The sequence below is a fragment of the Mauremys reevesii genome, linkage group 2, assembly GCF_016161935.1.
Source record: "Mauremys reevesii isolate NIE-2019 linkage group 2, ASM1616193v1, whole genome shotgun sequence".
Taxonomy (NCBI): domain Eukaryota; kingdom Metazoa; phylum Chordata; order Testudines; family Geoemydidae; genus Mauremys; species Mauremys reevesii.
In genome coordinates, this window is record NC_052624.1 from 41,750,093 (window position 1) to 41,767,975 (window position 17,883).

General features: G+C 40.4%; 2 protein-coding genes across 15 annotated transcripts in view; one reads left to right on the top strand and one right to left on the bottom strand.

Moving 5' to 3' along the window:
* The window catches only part of NMT2 (N-myristoyltransferase 2), a 52,758-nt gene extending 43,164 nt beyond the window's left edge, over window positions 1-9,594 (top strand). For all 5 annotated transcript variants that reach the window (XM_039522497.1, XM_039522496.1, XM_039522495.1 and 2 more), the window contains 2 exons: window positions 7,767-7,904; window positions 8,089-9,594. In XM_039522497.1, the coding sequence (XP_039378431.1) occupies window positions 7,767-7,904; window positions 8,089-8,109 (159 nt within the window). In that variant the 3' untranslated portion in view covers window positions 8,110-9,594. The remainder of the gene's footprint in view (window positions 1-7,766; window positions 7,905-8,088) is intronic.
* A 2,333-nt stretch (window positions 9,595-11,927) lies between these two features.
* Window positions 11,928-17,146, bottom strand: RPP38 (ribonuclease P/MRP subunit p38). 10 transcript variants are annotated; one of them, XM_039522508.1, is made up of 5 exons: window positions 16,470-16,563; window positions 15,955-16,036; window positions 15,035-15,099; window positions 14,652-14,719; window positions 11,928-13,011 (listed from the first exon to the last, which is right to left on the bottom strand). In XM_039522508.1, exon 5 carries the CDS (start codon window positions 12,976-12,978, stop codon window positions 12,127-12,129), a length of 852 nt encoding a protein of 283 aa, XP_039378442.1. In that variant the 5' UTR covers window positions 12,979-13,011; window positions 14,652-14,719; window positions 15,035-15,099; window positions 15,955-16,036; window positions 16,470-16,563; the 3' UTR covers window positions 11,928-12,126. The 10 variants fall into 10 exon arrangements, with proteins under 10 accessions (XP_039378442.1, XP_039378438.1, XP_039378435.1 ...); XM_039522504.1 differs by lacking the exons at window positions 15,035-15,099; window positions 16,470-16,563 and adding an exon at window positions 17,029-17,146; XM_039522501.1 differs by lacking the exons at window positions 14,652-14,719; window positions 16,470-16,563 and adding an exon at window positions 17,029-17,146.
* Window positions 17,147-17,883: the final 737 nt, after the last annotated feature.

Genomic DNA, 17,883 nt, shown 5'->3' on the forward strand with positions numbered 1-17,883 from the left:
CACTTTATATTATTTTTATTACAAATATTTGCACTGTAAAAATGATAAAAGAAATAGTATCTTTTCAGTTCACGTCATAGAAGTACAGTAATGCAATTTCTTTATCATGAAAGTGCTACTTACAAATGTAGGTTTTTTTGTTACATAACTGCACTCAAAAACAAAACAATGTAAAACTTTAGAGCCCACAAGTCCACTCAGCCCTACTTTTGTTAAGCCAATCGCTAAGAGAAACAAGTTTGTTTACAGGACATAATGCTGCCCATGTCTTAATTACAATGTCACCTGAAAGCGAGAACAGGCATTCTCATGGCACTGTTGTAGCTGGTGTCGCAAAATATTTATGTTCCAGATGTGCTAAAGATTCATCTGCCCTCTTCATGCTTCGGCCATTGATCCAGAGGACATGCTTCCAAGTAGATAGCGCTGGTGAAAAAAATGTGTTAATTACATTTGTGACTGAACTCCTTGCGGGAGAATTATATGTCTCCTGCTCTGTTTTACCTGCATTCTACCATATATTTCATGTTATAGCAGTCTCGGATGGTGACCCAGCACATGTTGTTCATTTTAAGAACACTTTCACTGAAAATTTGACAAAATGCAAAGAAGATACTAATATGAGATTTCTAAAAATAGCTCCAGCACTCCACCCAAGATTTAAGAATCTGAAGTGCCTTCCAAAATCTGAGAGGGATGAGGTGTGGAGCATGCTTTCAGAAGTCTTAAAAGAGCAGCACTCTGATGTGGAAACTACAGAACCCATACCACCAAAAAAGAAAATCAATCTTCTGCTGATGGCACCTGACTCAGATGATGAAAATGAACATGCATTGGTCCACACTGCTTTGGATTGTTATTGAACAGAACCCATCATCAGCATGGACGCATGTCCTCTGGAATGGTGGTTGAAGCATCAAGGCATATATGAATCTCTAGCGCATCTGGCATGAAAATATCTTTCAACGCCGACTACAACAGTGCCATGCAAAGACCTGTTCTCACTGTCAGGCGACATTGTAACAAGAAGTGGGCAGCATTATCTCCTGCAAATGTAAACAAACTTGTTTGTCTGAGCGATTGGCTGAACAAGAAGTAGAACTCATTGGACTTGCAGGCTCTAAAGTTTTACATTGTTTTATTTTTGAATGCAGGGGTTTTATGGTACATAATTCTACATTTGTAAGTTCAACTTTTATGATAAAGAGATTGCACTACAGTACTTGTATTAGGTGAATTGAAAAATACTATTTCTTTCGTTTTTTTACAGTGCAAATATTTGAAATAAAAAAAATTATAAAACTGAGCGTTGTACACTTTGTATTCTGCTTGTAATTGAAATCAATATATCTGAAAATGTGGGAAACATCCAAAATATTTAAATAAGTGGTATTCTATTATTATTTAGCAGTGTGATTAATCACACAATTAACTTTTTTAATCACGCGATTAATCGCGATTAATTTTTACATCACTTGACAGCCCTAATTTTGAACAAAGTTCTGTTACCAGTAAATTCAAAGCAAGTGGTTTATTATGCTGTTTAGTAATGTGATAACTGAAACCCACAGTCTGAGTGTTGCTAGAGCTATGCAGAGCATCTAGAGCAGTAATAGGCAACCTGGGGCCCACGGGCCACACGCGGCCCGTCAGGGTAATCCACTGGAGGGCTGCCAGACAGTTTGTTTACATTTGCATGGCCGCCTGCAGCTCCCGGTTCACCTTTCCCATTCAATGGGAGCTGTGGGAAGCAGCAGCCAGCACGTCCCTGCAGTCCGCGCCGCTTCCTGCATCTCCCATTGTCCGGGAACGGTGAACCGCAGCCACTGGGAGCTGCAGGCGGCTGTGCAAATGTAAACAAACTGTCTGGCGGCCCGCCAGCGGATTACCCTGATGGGCTGCAAGCAGGCCACAGGTTGCCCACCGCAGATCTGGAGCATACTGGTGAAAATCTGACCCTTAGTATCCAAATTAACAGTAAGCACTGGATATTCAATGTTAGAAGAATGCACAGTATAATTAAAATGGTGACTCACTGATGGGATTGGACAACTTATCAAGGTTTGCAGAAATAAATTAGTTTGGATTTGTTTAGTAAAATGGAAGGGTTTATTTTGTGTTGGGAATTAGTTGAAATTACAGCTAGTAATTAACTGTTTTTGCCTTTTAAAGCTACAAAAGTGGTATTGTATATGGAAGCAAAGAAAAGATGTGAAGTGTTTAAATTACGTATTCTCAAATTTTAAGTTGTAAAAACATTTTCTCACACAGAGAGAACAACATTAATGATGCAATTTGGGCAAATGGGGGGAAGCCACTACAAATGAAGGGTTCAGAAGTAAATTTAAAGTATTCTCATGGGTTCAATGCCATCTAGCACTAAAAATAGTAGACACCGTGCATTACCCTTGTAAAATGTTTGTAAGTGATTGATGTAGGTGTTTATGGTGATATATATCTACAGAATCAATACCTCATATATTTACTTTCATTTTTAAAAAGATGAACAATTCAGAAGTAATATAGAGTACAAATCAGCCCTGTGAACTGAAACCAGTATGTAGTATTTTTGCTTTTCCTCCATGCATGAAGTTTTGAGATTATAACAAAATAAGGTTCACTAAGGTAAAATGGAAATTTAACAAGAACTTATATGTATACTTTTTCAAAGAACAGATGGTCTGGTTTTAATTAGTGCCCTGTTCAAACTGCTGACAGCAAAAGAAAAGGGAAAAAAGCTGTAGAGAAGTATTGAGCACTGCGTAGTATGTTCATTTGTAGAGACTGATGATAAACTTCCTTGAAACGTGCAAATATTTTTCTGCTGAGAATCCAGTGGCACATTTAATGAACAAAGTGGGGGGAGGGATAGCTCAGTGGTTTGAGCATTGGCCTGCTAAACCCAGGGTTGTGAGTTCAATCCTTGAGGGGGCCACTTAGGGATCTGGGGCAAAAATTGGTCCTGCTAGTGAAGGCAGGGGACTGGACTTGATGACCTTTCAAGGTCCCTTCCAGTTCTAGGGGATTGGTATATCTCCAATTATTACCTTTAAACTTGCTTTACTTTTGTAAATTATACTCATTCAGAAAAACACTTAACATCTTGTTAAAATAAGATGTTATATAGATTTATATGCAAGCGGAGTACCTTTATTTACTTGAAGCTAAGACTGAAGTCTCCAGCAGTATGTAGTGTAGCCCTGAGGATTAATCTGTTGGTCTGTATAAAATGTCTTTTTGATAAAAGTATGTAGGCTTTATAGATTATAGAATTATTGCAATAGAAATATAAAATGTCTATAGACATCTAGGCCAGACACCCTGGCCAATTTCCTGCGTGATGCTGAAAGTAACCTTTAGGACCCTTACTCAGAAAAGTAATAATAGAATACAAACCTACGTAAATGTCTGGGGACCTTTGAATGTCTGAAGACCTTTCACCTAGTAAGGGTGGAAAGTGGGGATTTCTGCCCACAAATTTAACAAGTACACCACAAATTGCGTACATATTTGTCATTCATACGCATATCTATGTTGGCCTATGAGGGATGGTACCTTAACCTTTCCATGGGGGAAAGACAAATTTGGGCATAGGATTTCCAAATAAGCCCTATAAGAAGGGTGTTGATACACCATATGGTAGGCGATACATCCAGCTATTTCCTTATCGTCTCACCTTGTCGTCGTCTCCCCCCCCCCCCATGAAGGCTGTCAACTACTGATGGTATTTCTTTTCACAGCTGTAAGTATAAAGAAATCTAATGTCTGCTTTATCTTTTGAAAGCATCTAGTTTATAGAGGTAAACTTATACTTATACTTAGTCTTTTTATTATTTCCCTTTAAATAAGTGTGAAACCACACTTAAGTGTCTGTTGCACAAAGTAAATTTGTCATAAGTATCTTTCTTATAGAACTGTGATATTTGTAACTTTGTAATCTCAAACTGCTTTTAACATTTTACATTTACCTATTGTTTCATTGATTTTAAATAAAGGGTCTTGATTGACTAATTTTGTCTCAGAGTAAGTTCCTGTCATATACCCCAATCTCCTTGTATAAATTCTGTGAAGCCTGATTTAGGACAAACTCTTATCTTCTGATCACACATATTGGCAAACCATACCCATATTATTAATATCTATTAATTATTACTAACATTACTAATTAATTAGAAAATTAATTACCAAATAAAACTAAATTAAGTGGATAAATTCCACTGACCCTAGTAACCCACCCCAAATCAGGCTACAGTAGTTACTTAATATTTTACTGTGTGTATATAAATCAGAAACAACTCACAAAGACAGATTAATGGTAACAGAAGGACTAACTATGTATCAGGATCATTCTAATATTTTTTAATCATATGAGCTATTGTACCTTGAGCATTGTCCTGATGGATTTCTTAAACTAAACAGGATTGGGCTGGGTTAGAACTTGAATGGTAGATACCCATCAGATGCGGGAAGCAGTGTTTATGATCCAAGTAAATACTGTACGTCCCTGCATGGTGTTCAGGGGCCAGCACACTACTGGAGGTTCAGGGTCAGATTTTCAAAAAGTATTTAGGCACCTGAGGATTCAGATAGGTGCCTAATATGACTTTCAAAAGCATCTAGGTGTCCAGATCCCATTGAGATTTGATGCCTGGGCAATTTTGAAAATCCCACTAGGTGTCTGTCTGCATCTTTAGGCACCTAAATACCTTTAAAAATCTGGTCCTCGGTGTTTTAGATGAAGGGGGAGAGAGGAAATGTAAAATATCACCTAATCAAGAGCTAATTACAAACAGAAATCACTCTTAAATAGAAGAGGAAAACAGGAAGCTGTCCTTTTGGCGGTAATTTGTGGTACAGGAAGTGCAGCTCTTTATTAAACTGCATGAGACGTTCAGAGTTGTAAGTTCTGTGTTCATTTAACAGTGGTTTTAATATGAATTGTTCTAAACACATATATTCATGTAGACCAGGAGTTTCAAACTTGGATGTGTAAAGTTAAATACCTAAATTTATGTTTAGGCACCTTAAGTAAGTAGCCAGACTTTTTCAGAGGTACAGAGCGCTTTTCAGCTTCTATTGGAGTCAGTAGCTTAAATCAACCAAAATATACTGGACTATACATAATTCTAATAAAAATGGTATACATATTCAAGAATGAAGAATTACAAGTTGTTACATGTGTGTATCTAAAATTATAAAGAAAATTCTGTTTCTTGTGAAATTATTTAATAATTAGATTAAAAGGTAGGGTGTAGAATTAAGATTGTAGAATTAAGATTGTATGTGCAGATTTAACTTTGTCATTTCCTGACCTTTGAGTGCTTAACTGTGCAGCTTTAATGTTCTTTTCACTTAGTTCTGATGGAATTTCTGCAGGAGAAAGGCTCTCTACTGCTAATTTTGGAGTAGTTCAGCTTTTACTTTCCCAGACGCAGAGGCCTTGCCTCTTGTGTGTGTGTGTACTTTCTGTACATTTTTTCACAGCACATCTAACTTAGACACATGTATGCATGGCAAGAACTTCTTTAGTAGCATAACGTAGTGAGAAATCTGTGCAAAATTTACTGGGCATATATGGTGTGTGATTTTTTTTTTTAAAAGGGGGCAATAACTTGGTCAGAACAAAAATATTTTCACCAAAATATTTAAAGGCACTTATTATAGCAGAAGTCTGTTTGCATGCCAAATTTCAGCTTTATGCTTCCTGCTATTCCAGCATAATGTTTTTTTAATCACTTTTTCTTTATAATGGGGAAAGGTGTTTTTTTTTTTTCAGTCTCAAACAGCTGAACATTGTTGCTGTTACTAATAATTTGTATTACAGTTGTGCCTAATGGTGTGCTGTACTCACACAGAGGATAGCCCTAGTGAATTCAGTGGAGCATGACAAAAGTGAAGCAAGTGTGTGACAAATTGCAATATCAGAGCCTAATTAAAGACTAGGGCTCCTAGGCACTACAATAATACAAATAATAAATAATAATGAGTCAGCTTAACAAAGAGTCGAAGGCAATCGGGTGGGTGGGAATGTGTAAAGGCCAGTTTTACAGTAGAAATTTAAGACTACTCAGTTTCTGTGGCATCTTGATGGTAAAAAGACTAATGTAATGGGAAAGGGAGGGAGTGGACAGTTGGCAGAGGGCAAGAGAGCAGGAGAGGGGCACATGCAATGAAGACGTAGAAGATCAAATTCTTGCATCACTTTTGGGAAGGAACCAAACTTGAAGAAATTAAATCCTGAACATATAAAATATATAAATGACTGAAAACAGGTTAGGATTGATATGTTTATGCAGCCTCAACTGTAGCAGCTAGTACTGTGCCTGCTCAAATGCAGTTTAATGTAGACTAAACGAAGATCAATCTTGATGACTATTGTGCAAAGAAACAAACATGTAACTTTGAAACTGCATTAGGATTATTTTGATGTTTTACTCCTGAATGTCACCTAGAGCACTGGTTCTCACCCGGGGGCCACTTGCGGCCCAATCAGCACATAGCTACAGCCCATGTTGTGACATTCTCAGGGCTCTAACTATGGCAGGGTGGGAGGAGCACATGCCTCAGGCACAGAGCCAGCAGGGGGGGGTCCAAAAATGGGGCGGCACAGGATCAGGCCTAGCAGCATCAGCAAGAAACCAGGGTGCTCTGCGCCCCTCCCCCCACCCCACCTTTACCCCATTGGTCCAGTGACCCGGCTGGAGCAGACTCCCTGGCACTAGGACTGCAGTGGTAGGCGGGCAGGGCAGGCTGTATGGCTAAGCTATGTGTAACCAAGGTAGGAGACCAGTGGGCACGGAAAGGAGGGTTCAGGGGGCTAGGGCCCCAGTGAGAGGGTGCTGGGCGCTGGGGCGTGGGAAGGAGAGTGCAGCCAGTGCATGGGGGACAGACTGTAGGTGTGTGGACTGGTGGCTGGGGGCAGTCCTTGGATGGGAGGCTAGATAGGCACAGTCCCTGGATGGAGGGGTTGAGGGCTGGGAGCAGGTTCCTGGGTGGGGGACTGGATGCTGGAGGGGGCAGTTAATGTCTTGACTTATTTTGCTAATTTAAAATGCTCTTGATAGACATTTGCCAGTACTGAAATGAAAGGTACTACATTGATTTGAATCGTATTGCTGTCATATAACAAATACTATTTTTTTCCCCAGAAATATTGCAGTGGTTCTCAAACTGTGGGTCAGAACCCCAAAGTGGGTTACAACCCTGTTTTAATGGGGTCGCCAGGGCTGGCGTTAGACTTGCTGGGGACTGAAGCCGAAGCCTGAGCTTTGGCGTCCATTAAGCTTCACCTTCCATTTAGCTTCACACCATCCTGGGGTGGCAGAGCTTATGCTATGGCCCCCGGGGCAGCTGGGCTTGGTGGGGCTCAGGTTTCCAGCCCCCCTTGCTGGGGTCATGTAGTAATTTTTGTTGTCAGAAGGGGGTCCCGGTGCAATGAAGTCTGAGAACCCCTGATGTATTGTATTGTGGATGGGGCCCACATAACACACAGAGAGCTATATGTGTCCCACAGTGGTAAATAGGTTAAGAACCACTGCTCTAGAGAGAGAACCTTCAGTCTAAATTACCCTATGTGATATGCAGACAGAATTACTTTCTATTGGAAAATCTTCTATTCTGCATGCATCTCAGAATGCAGGATCAAATCTAATGTCTATTCAGTGAAAATCATTAGACTCTTGGATACATTTATACCCATTATGTGTGTATATAAAGTATCATTTGAAAATCAAAATAAAATTTCAAAAATGTTTTGATATTTCCAGAAAGGATTTGATGTGTTCAATGCACTAGACTTGATGGAAAACAAAACATTCCTGGAAAAACTCAAGTTTGGGATAGGAGATGGGAACTTGCAGTATTATTTGTACAACTGGCGGTGTCCTGGCATGGAATCAGAAAAGGTAAGAGAGAAAAGAGCTGCTGTGCACAGTTAACAATAAAAATAAATTAACTTAAGAATGTCAAAACAGACAAAACTTTTAATTTTTTTTTAAACTGAACATCTAAGATTCATAATTAAGTTCAAAAAAGCCAATGTTTGTTGCTATACTTGCATTAACTACTGCATTTTGCTCCTTACTTTAGGTTGGCCTTGTATTACAATAAGGAGGACCCTTGTATTTCTAGAACTCTCAAGTTGTCATTTGGATTGATTTAATCTACATAACAGTTCTCAGAACAGTACTGTTCAAGAGGAATAAAAGCACATCATCAGTGAAATTGAAATAATCCATCAAATCTAAAATAATGAAGAAATCCATATCTGACCGATTTTACACATTTTCAGATAGAATGGAAAGTTCATGAAACTTTTATTGTCCATAAAAAAAGAATAAAAGCACATTCATTTAATTTTCAAAGCTTAGCTCGCACCTTGATAAAAAGAAGGTATTTTTTTTCCACTCTGTAGAAAAGACTGTTTTGTACAAACTGAACTGCAGTGGTGGATTAGGGTACAAAAATCTTTGCTATTATGTGAATGAACTGCTGCATTTCTATTTATTAAGTGGTGGTGTATGTTTGTCAGTGTAACAGAATGAAGGATCCAAACTGAGTATCTTTGCTTATAAAATTCACATGGATGTCATCATTTGGGGTAAAATAATGGAGTTATGAAATATTTGTAGCTAATATGAAAGTCTTGGATGTTTTTGTAACTGGAGCAGTATGAAAATGTGCTGGTTTGACTAGTGCATTTGTTTCTCCATAAGCAACGCTGCCAAATCAATAAAAATACAGATTTGTACTTTGATCTTCATTAGATCAGTGGATTGATTCAGTAGTATTGCACTGTTCAGTGCAGATATCTGTTGCCAGAATGATTATAAATTACTGTACTTAATTTATAGTTGTGGCACAAAACCTTAGTTTTTCCTCAGTAGATCAATATCAGCCTGTGTGTAAAACTAAGAATTTTGGTAATGCTATCAACCTATTTATAGTTTTGAATGTTTTCAATGCTTCTGCAGAATTGCACATATTCCTTTGTCTACTTTGAAGTCTGTAATTCTAACAAAAAGTATCTTGTGTAAATAAGTATTCATAAATTGTTACTGGTAGTGTTTTTATCCTGAATTTTGAACAAAAGGTTTCACTGTATATAGTACCAGTAATCGAGAGAGATACATGTACTGGCCTCAACTTAAATGCAACAACCTGATTTTTATTTCCTCGTGAATGCTCTACAACTAGAAGCATTTGGTATACGTTCCATAATGTCACACTCATAAATTGTGATGGCAATTCTTAGAGTTTAGGTATGATATAGTCACATGAGCAGCAAAATCTATGGTTCTAGCTGAAAGTGCCAAATAGTGGTGAAGGTTACATGCTGTGCAGGTATTTTGGACATTACTTGAATATTTGGTGAAATATTTATGGATAAACCTGGCTTTAACACCCCCATAATTCTAAATGTGAAAGCAAATTTTGCTCAACTTTAGGAGCTGTCTGAAATTAGCCATGTAGAGATATTTAGTTCTGCGTCTATCACTGAACTTAAGCTGCCATACCTGGTGTTATCTCATAAAAGTCATTCTTTTATAATGGAAGGGGACTCTACCCCATATGTACAGGGGTAACAGGCTCTCAGGCTTTGTCTAAACTATGATTTAAAGGCATATTGCTAGGTAAATGTGTTCTAACTCATACTAATACACAGTTACTCCAATGTGAACAGTGCAGCCTGCTTCACTCTGTGCTCCAGTTAAAGCACCCTGCCCCTGTCTACATTAGACTTTGAAAGGTAGTACATTCCAACACCCCAGGGCTAGCTTCCGATTATCCATAGTAGGATTTAATTAGCCACTTATGTCATTAAAGCTAAAATGGTTTGTACCTTAATCAAGGAGGGCCTTTTGCTGGCCTGAAGAACACAAGCTGTGTCTACACAGGCCCATCCAGGAAAGTTATGACAAATCAACTTAACCTTACATTGATGTGCATAAATTAAAGCCTATTAATCACTCACATGGATGCTCTCATGCAAGAATAAAGCAGCCTTAGTCTGCTATAGTTTAATTCTCTGCCAAAGACTGAGGATTAAACCAGTGGTTCCTGAATTTATTGTGAGCTACAAACTGCATTTTGTCTTTTTTTCGCACCTACCATTACATATATGAACCCTCAGCCCCAGCACTACAACCCTAAATCCCATCTAGGTTCAGAGGAGGTGGGGGGAGGGTTTGGAGCTCACCCTGGACTCATCCCAGTGGCAGCTCCTGTCAAGGTGGGGGAGGAGGGTTGGCCCCAGCTCTGGACATTGCAGCACCACTCATTTTTGCATACACCCCCCCCCCCCCCCAAGTTTGACAGAGGGGTGGCCAGGCCAAATTTGAGTGGCACTGCCACTCCTATTTGGCCCTTCTACTCCTCTGTCATGATAGAGTAGCTGCACCAAACTTGAGTGGCACTGTGACCACAAGCATCAAGTTGCAACACCCAGCATGGGGAACTGGACCGAGTCCCACAGGACAAGAGCTGCTGCTGCTGTGGGTGAGAGCTGGGCAGGTTTTCTCTCCACCACCCCTACCGCATTGGGGCCTCCCATCCGCACCAAGCTGGGAAAAGTATATGTTAGCCTAAGTCTGGGCTCAGCAATGGGTTATTCTGACCCTGGACATGGCAATCCATCTAGAACCTTCCCACAACCCACTGCTTGGGAAACTTAAGGCCATTTTATTTGTGAATGAGAACAACTATTGGGGTGGTAATGTGCTTTAATTTACCCTTTTAGTTGATTCACTAACTTTCCTGAGTGACAAGCCCAAAGAACACACACAGCATGGCTAAAAATTAGTATCTGCCTTCTCCCCCCCCCCCCCCCCCCCAGGCATTTTGCTAGTAGAAGCCTCTGCTGCAGTTTAACCTTCAGCTAGCCTCATTACTATGGAATCACTGCTTTTGACCCTTTTTAATTTGTCCCCTTGTACATGAGTGGAGAGAGAAGGGGAATCCAGAATACAGGCAGCCTAGATAATCTTTGACCTGGAACACAGAAGTTTCTCCCCTATTTAAAAAAAATAAACACAGGCTCACTTAAAGAAAGAGGTTTTTGCTAGCTTTCTTCCTGAAGGACAGTAGTAGCTTTTGAGTAAAATGTGAGATCTAAGTAAATTACTTCTATTTTGTTGAGGTTATACACTTTTTTTTTTATTGCAGTCTGAGCTGCTTCACTGTTCCCTACCTTCTAAACATCCTTACACAATTTCCTGCAAAATATCTGGTGTGTGCTCTCATTACATTCTACTGCTTACTACGGCAGTTTCTTAAAGTGCATTTCTCTTCAAGAGTTAAGTATCATACCATTTTCAGCTATTTGGAATTATTACAATTCTCACCTGCCATTTTACATGAAATAGTTTCTAAACTCCCTTTGTGAAATAATTTTGACAGTTAACTTCATCTTTGTATTATGTGGATCATGTGAGAGAATGTCTGTTTGCATACAACAGTCTTTTTTAAAATGCATTTTTCCTGCAACAGAAGTATTTAATTATTCATATGTTGATCAAGACTAATGTTTTCCTTTAGCACATCAGAGACCAAACATATCTGGAAACCAGTTTAGCATGCATCTCTTGACCAAAACCAACCTCGTAGAGCAGAGTATTAACATTCAAAACCAGAGCGTGTGGGTGCCTACCAGTTACAGATGTTTGCTTGAAACATCTTATAAATGACCAGCTTTTAAAAAATAAAGTTTATACCAGCATGGACACTTGTTTGAATAAACTTTCAATTTTGATATTCATTTGTTTGAATAGTTACATTTAATTTTAGAGTTTTGTTCTAAGTATATTCATTCCCTAAAACCAAAAGAATTTGCTTAATGCTTTTCATTAATAGCAAATGCACATTCTAGAACTATACCACACACCAGTAAGCCCAGGCTCTCTAAAAAAAATAATTAAGCAGGAAAGCGGTTAACACTTATGCACAATTTTATAGATTGCATGCTTTAATGTCAGAACAAAACAAGTCTGAGTTCATCTTCTATTGGTCAAATGACTTTACATCTGAAGCCATGACATTTAAAAGCAGCTAACTTAGTAACATGGGGCAGTTTCCAATACTACATAAAAATCACTTTACTCCCACTGTAAAGATCTGTACTAAACTAAGTTATTTTGAAGCAGCTTTTTTATTTTTGGGAGGTTTTCGTATCTTATTTGGATTTGGAACAAGCTTTTTAATTCTGAGAGCTTGTAAAGTTACATTTGAAGAATCCGACTTATTGCTTTCAGTACATTTCCACTTATGGCTTTGAGAGAACTCCTCCACTGAGGTCTGCATAAGCTCGGTATCTTGAATTTCCAAAGGATCAGTATATGCCTCTGCCATATGTTGCTCACTTCTGTGATGAATCCAGGGCACATTCAAGCTAGGTATCCGTGGTATTATAGCTTCGACTACTTCAGTAAAAGTATCAGAATTCTTTTTAAAACCCAGTGCTAGAACAGATGTTAAGCCAAGCATAGGTGCTATGCTTTCACTAAGACGTGGAACCTGCCCAGCGGGGACCGCTCGACTTGCACTGAGCTGAATAAGGTGCATGGTGATCATAGTAGGTTTTGCAGATTTACACACCAGCACTAGAAGTAGTTCATTTTTTTCCAAAGATCTAGTAACCTCATTAATTCCAATAGCAAGCTGTTTCCTGACATTTAAGTCAGTCCATCCTTGTTTTTGTTGAATATGGTCTATTTCCTTCTCCTTTGGAAGTACACTAAAATCACTAGCATCACATTTTTCTTTAATTTGCCTTTTTGCAATAGAACGCTTTTTCCTTCTTTGAGTCTCAATCTTTTTAAGTCCAATGTGTTTAATGCTTTCTTCCAAGGTCTGGAGTATAAAGTGCATATCATCTCTTTCTAGGGTATGCCACTTGATGATATATGGGTTATTTAAAGATGTTTTTACAGTAATTTTCTTTGCTTTACGGACTGATCCACCCCTGGCCTGCACTATGGGCATCTTGATGCTTTTCTCTGTGTGTTGACAACTCAGCTATGAATAAGAGAAAAGAGGAAACTAGTAGTTAATATTTTAAAGATACCCATAGTGAACACACTTTAAAAAGTGCCTCTCTTGGGCATGCAATAGTCAAACTCTTTCTATTGCAACAGATTTGTGCTTCTTAGTACCTTTCCTAACGTTTTAAGAGATTTATAGCCTGTTTCACACCAGCGCAGTACCGCTTTTTAAAAAATCTTTACAAAAAGCACATTCAGGAATCACCCAATGAAATTAATAGGCAGCAGCTTTAAAACAAAAGGAAGTACTTCTTCCACAACACAGAGTTAACCTGTGAACTCATTGCCAGGGGATGCTGTGAAGATCAAAATCATAACAGGGTTCAAAAAAGAACAAGATAAGTTCATAGAGAATAGGTCCATCAATGGATATCAGTCACAATGGTCTGGGATGCAAACCCATGCTTTAAGTGTTCCTAGCCTCTGATTGCCAGAAGCTGTTCTGTTCATTGCCTCAGAAGCACCTGGCATTGGCCACTGTCGGGAGACAGGGTACTGGGCTAGCTGGATTGGTCTGATCCAGTGTGGCTGTTCTTATGTAGTATTTGGTAACATGGCACCTGCTCCATTCATTAATGAAAAAGCAACAAGTCAAGACTTGTGCCAGAAGTGATACATCTGAAATTGCACAGAGGCTGCTAGAGGTTCTACAGATTAAAAAACTAAGTCAAAGCAAACAAAGTTGTAGGAAACAAATATTTAATTTTTACTGCTGCACATATTATAGGTTCTCTTGATAGTTTCCAAAATATATATCTCAGCTGTAGCAAACTATTTTATATTCTTGAATTCATGAAGTATCTTTACTTTGATTAGCATCCTCAATCTTTCCCCTTTTGATATGTAATTCACATTAGCAAGTGTTCTTGTTTAATGGCATTTAGAAGATACTATTTTTAAAAACTAATTCTTAGGCTTTAGTAAGGAAAGGCAGATATTCTACTGTACGCCTCCATGGAAACTCAGATTTGACCTGTAACAGTAGCATGTTATTCCACACATGGTATTGTGACATCTAAACTAAAAGCAGCAAAGAATCCTGTGGCACCTTATAGACTAACAGACGTTTTGCAGCATGAGCTTTCGTGGGTGAATGCCCACTTCGTCGGATGCAAAACGTCTGTTAGTCTATAAAGTGCCACAGGATTCTTTGCTGCTTTTACAGAACCAGACTAACACGGCTACCTCTCTGATCTAAACTAAAGCAGCTCAGGTTTCAAATCAGAAAGGTTGAGACCTGTCATTCTCAAGGGAAGATCCACAATTACAGAACTCCCTCTAGAGAACAGACCAAGCACAATATTACTCACATTTAAAGGACAAGTGTATCTAGTTTATATAGGTATTTACCAAATAACCATTTCATAAGTCACCCTAGTCCTGCCTACATAGGCTCAACTTGATTGAAATCACTTTAACACCTTGAAGACATAATTTAACACCATTACGATCATTTGGGCTGCTCATGTGCCTAGGCTCTCACCTAGACCACAACACAACCAGCTCAAATGATCTTACAATAGTTTTTCCAAATCAAGCTGTCTCTACACAGACATTTGGGAGGGTAGGGGTTGTCTTCACTGAGTACAGTTAACTATTTGATTGAAAAAATACCTCTTCTGCCCATGTAGACAGGTGCAATAACACTGTTCTCCAGGAAATCAACTACCACTATCTGTTCACTATAAAACAGAAGGAGGAAAATAAAAATAAATAAGTTTATGCTGACTACAAGATGGGAGTTTTTCCTTTTAGAGGCTATTTGATATCTTTTAATTTTATAGCTAATCCAGAGGAGTTTTTTTTTAGTAGCATAAGATTGGTCAAACTGCTTAATTTGTAAGATGTCTCATAAAAGGAGCAACCTAAAGGCCGAAGCAACAAGAAGACAGAAAGGTAAGTATATGCTACTGCTGCAGAGGCTGAATGTGTGTACCATGGGCACAGCCTAAGAGAAGTGACAGCCTATGATGGAGTGGGGCAAAATGAGAATGTACCTTGTGGATTTTCTTCATCTGAAGACTTTTAAGGAAGGACCCATGGCATATGCGTACCCTTCATACTGGACAGAAACCAAGAAAGAAGACAGCAGTAGAGTAATACACAAAAAGTAGTAGGACAGATAAGAGAGATTAGCTAGGCTCAAATCTCATTGTGTGGAAGGGATTTCGCTCCATGAAATTAGATTTCTCTCCTTCCCAAATAATCAGATTAAGGGAGAGTGATAGTAAAAATAAATGTCCTATGGGTTCTCTACATTATGTGTACTTTGGACCACAATTTTATATAATATAGGCGCATTGTTTTTGTTCAGGTATCATTTAATATTGGGTCCATGGTCCTAAGATCATCCTAGATGTTATAAAGATGAGTATTTTAAAAGTATGTACATAAATGGGGCTTAAAAATACACTTGGGAGCAGGAAGCCTTTCCTGGGCAGTGTACGGGTTACGGCTACATCTTCAATTTCTGTAGAATTGTTTAAGATAAGTTACCTTTGCAAGCATAAGGGCTGGAAACATCACAAACATGAACTACATATAACATGTGCTGAAAGACACCTTTAACATTTCTGCTGTTAGGTAAAGCTATAAGCAACAGCAATAGAGTGAAATTAGCAAGTATCTAGTTGGTTTTGCAGGATCTTTCTGAGAAACATGTTGACAACAGTGAAGCTGTCAGTAATGATGCATTTTCACATTTGCTGCCATGGAAAGATCTGAGCAGAAGAGGCAGGCACTGAAATTATTCACTGGATAACGTAATAAAAAAAACGCAGGTTGGATGACTGAGTATCCTCCTGCCATAGCTAAAGGAGGAATTTAATGCTGATCACCAGGGGTAACAGAGTAGGGTTACATCCCTGGACTAATCTGGTGGACACACTCACATATCACCTATAGCTTTTATATTTACCTCTGACTAGTAGATTTAGTTCTCCAACAGTAGATGGTCTGGTAAATATCTGAAGCCCTGTAGATACCTCAGAACACCAAACCTACAAAATAATGGTAAACTGTGATTACGGGCAAAATATCAACATTTAGCCTTGCTTATCTGCTCCTCATTGAACTAATGTTTAAAACCTTCCACTTCTCTATTCAGAAACTAAGAAGAACATCCAAATCCCAATTCTAGCGGGACTTGGAACCAGGCAGTAGGTGCCCAACCCCAACTCATCTTATCCCCACTTGAGCCAGAGCCCCATGGCCCCTAAACCCAATCCCCCACCCAGGCCACAACCCCCTGCCCCGGCCTGGGGCGCAACCCCTGTCGCTCCTCCCTAGGGTGACCAGACAGCAAGTGTGAAAAAATCAGGACAGGGGGTGGGGGTAATAGGAGCCTATATAAGAAAAAGACCCAAAAATCGGGACATCTGGTCACCCTACTCCTCCCCCACCTGAGCCAGAGCCCCGTGGCCCCTCACCCACCTGAGCCAGCCCCTTCCAGGCCCCGGGGGACCGGGGACCCCCGTCCTCTCTTCGTCGTGAGCCAGAACTAAACCCCGCCCCCTCCTCCGCCACCAGCCCCCTCGCACCGGGCTCGGGCTCGGGCTCGGACTCGGGCCGAGCCGCCGGCCCCGTCGCGCTGCCTGGTGCGGCCTCCTGCGGCCCCGCCGCCTCTCGCTGAGCCCGCGCCCCGCCTCCCCGGCAGGCACAACACCCGAGACTCGCCTCCTCCCGCCGCTGGCGCTGAGGCTCTCAGGCCGCGCTGCGCCCGCAACGTGCCGCCAGGGGGCGCTGCGAGAACGGCCGCTGCCGCGCCGCGTGCGCCGGAACCGGCCCCCCCCGGCCCGCGCCGAGCGAGCCCCACGTGCGCCGCTGTAAGGACAGAAGCCGCGGCCGGCCCGGCACGTTCCCCGGGCAGCGGTTACCGCCGCGGGAGTGCGGCCGCCTTTGCTCGCTCGCCCGCCCGCGGAATTTGCCGCCAGTGGCGCTGACAGGTGAGCAGCGCAACAGGAGCATTTCACTTGCCTCATTTCATTCTTACCTGGCGCGAATGAGAAAAGCGCCTCTCACGGTTTGTGGGCGAGTCTACAGTGCACGCGCCGGTCCCATCTTCCGGCCCAGGGTAACCGTGCTCAGATCGCACACGGTCACGCTGCGTCCATTAGTGAGCATCGGCAGTGCACGTATGTGCTCTTCTTCCCCATGTTTTGCAAACATACAGGTTCAACTGGAAAAAAAAATGTTACACCATAAACTTACATACAGACTTGTCCAAAGGAATGTTCCTACGCCTATTTGCCATTTTATGTGTAATTAGCAACAGTAATATCCTATCTTTTAGTATTACTATCTGAAACAATTGTTGTGGGGTTTTCTGGTGGGTATGAGACATCCCCCCCCCCCCCGAAAAAAAAAATCGTGTAGCAACCCTGCTGGAGTGAGCAACAGCAGTGTTTCCAAAATATAAGGTGAATGTTCACAAACAGTTGTCAGCAACAATATGCCTTTAAAAAATAATCACAAGGGCAAGGAAACCCATGTTCACCGTCAGCTATCTGTGGCCTGATAGTGAGGTTGAACAAATAGTAAAAATAACCTGAAAAAATCAGTCATTACCTTATTATTGAATTCAGGATAGAGATCTGACAACATCGGCTGTGGGCATCAACGTCAAACAACCATTTTGTACATGATGTTTGCCACCTCATATGCTGACTTAGTTCAAAGTGGAAAGGCTTCCACCCATCTTGAAAGATAATCTATGTCTGTCAGTATATATTGGTACTCTCCTTTGTTGCTGGTAATGATCCTATTAAATCAATTCCCAACAATTCCCAGATCCGACTGACTTATATGCAAGGGTACCAGTTAGTCATATTTCACATTTCTCTTACTA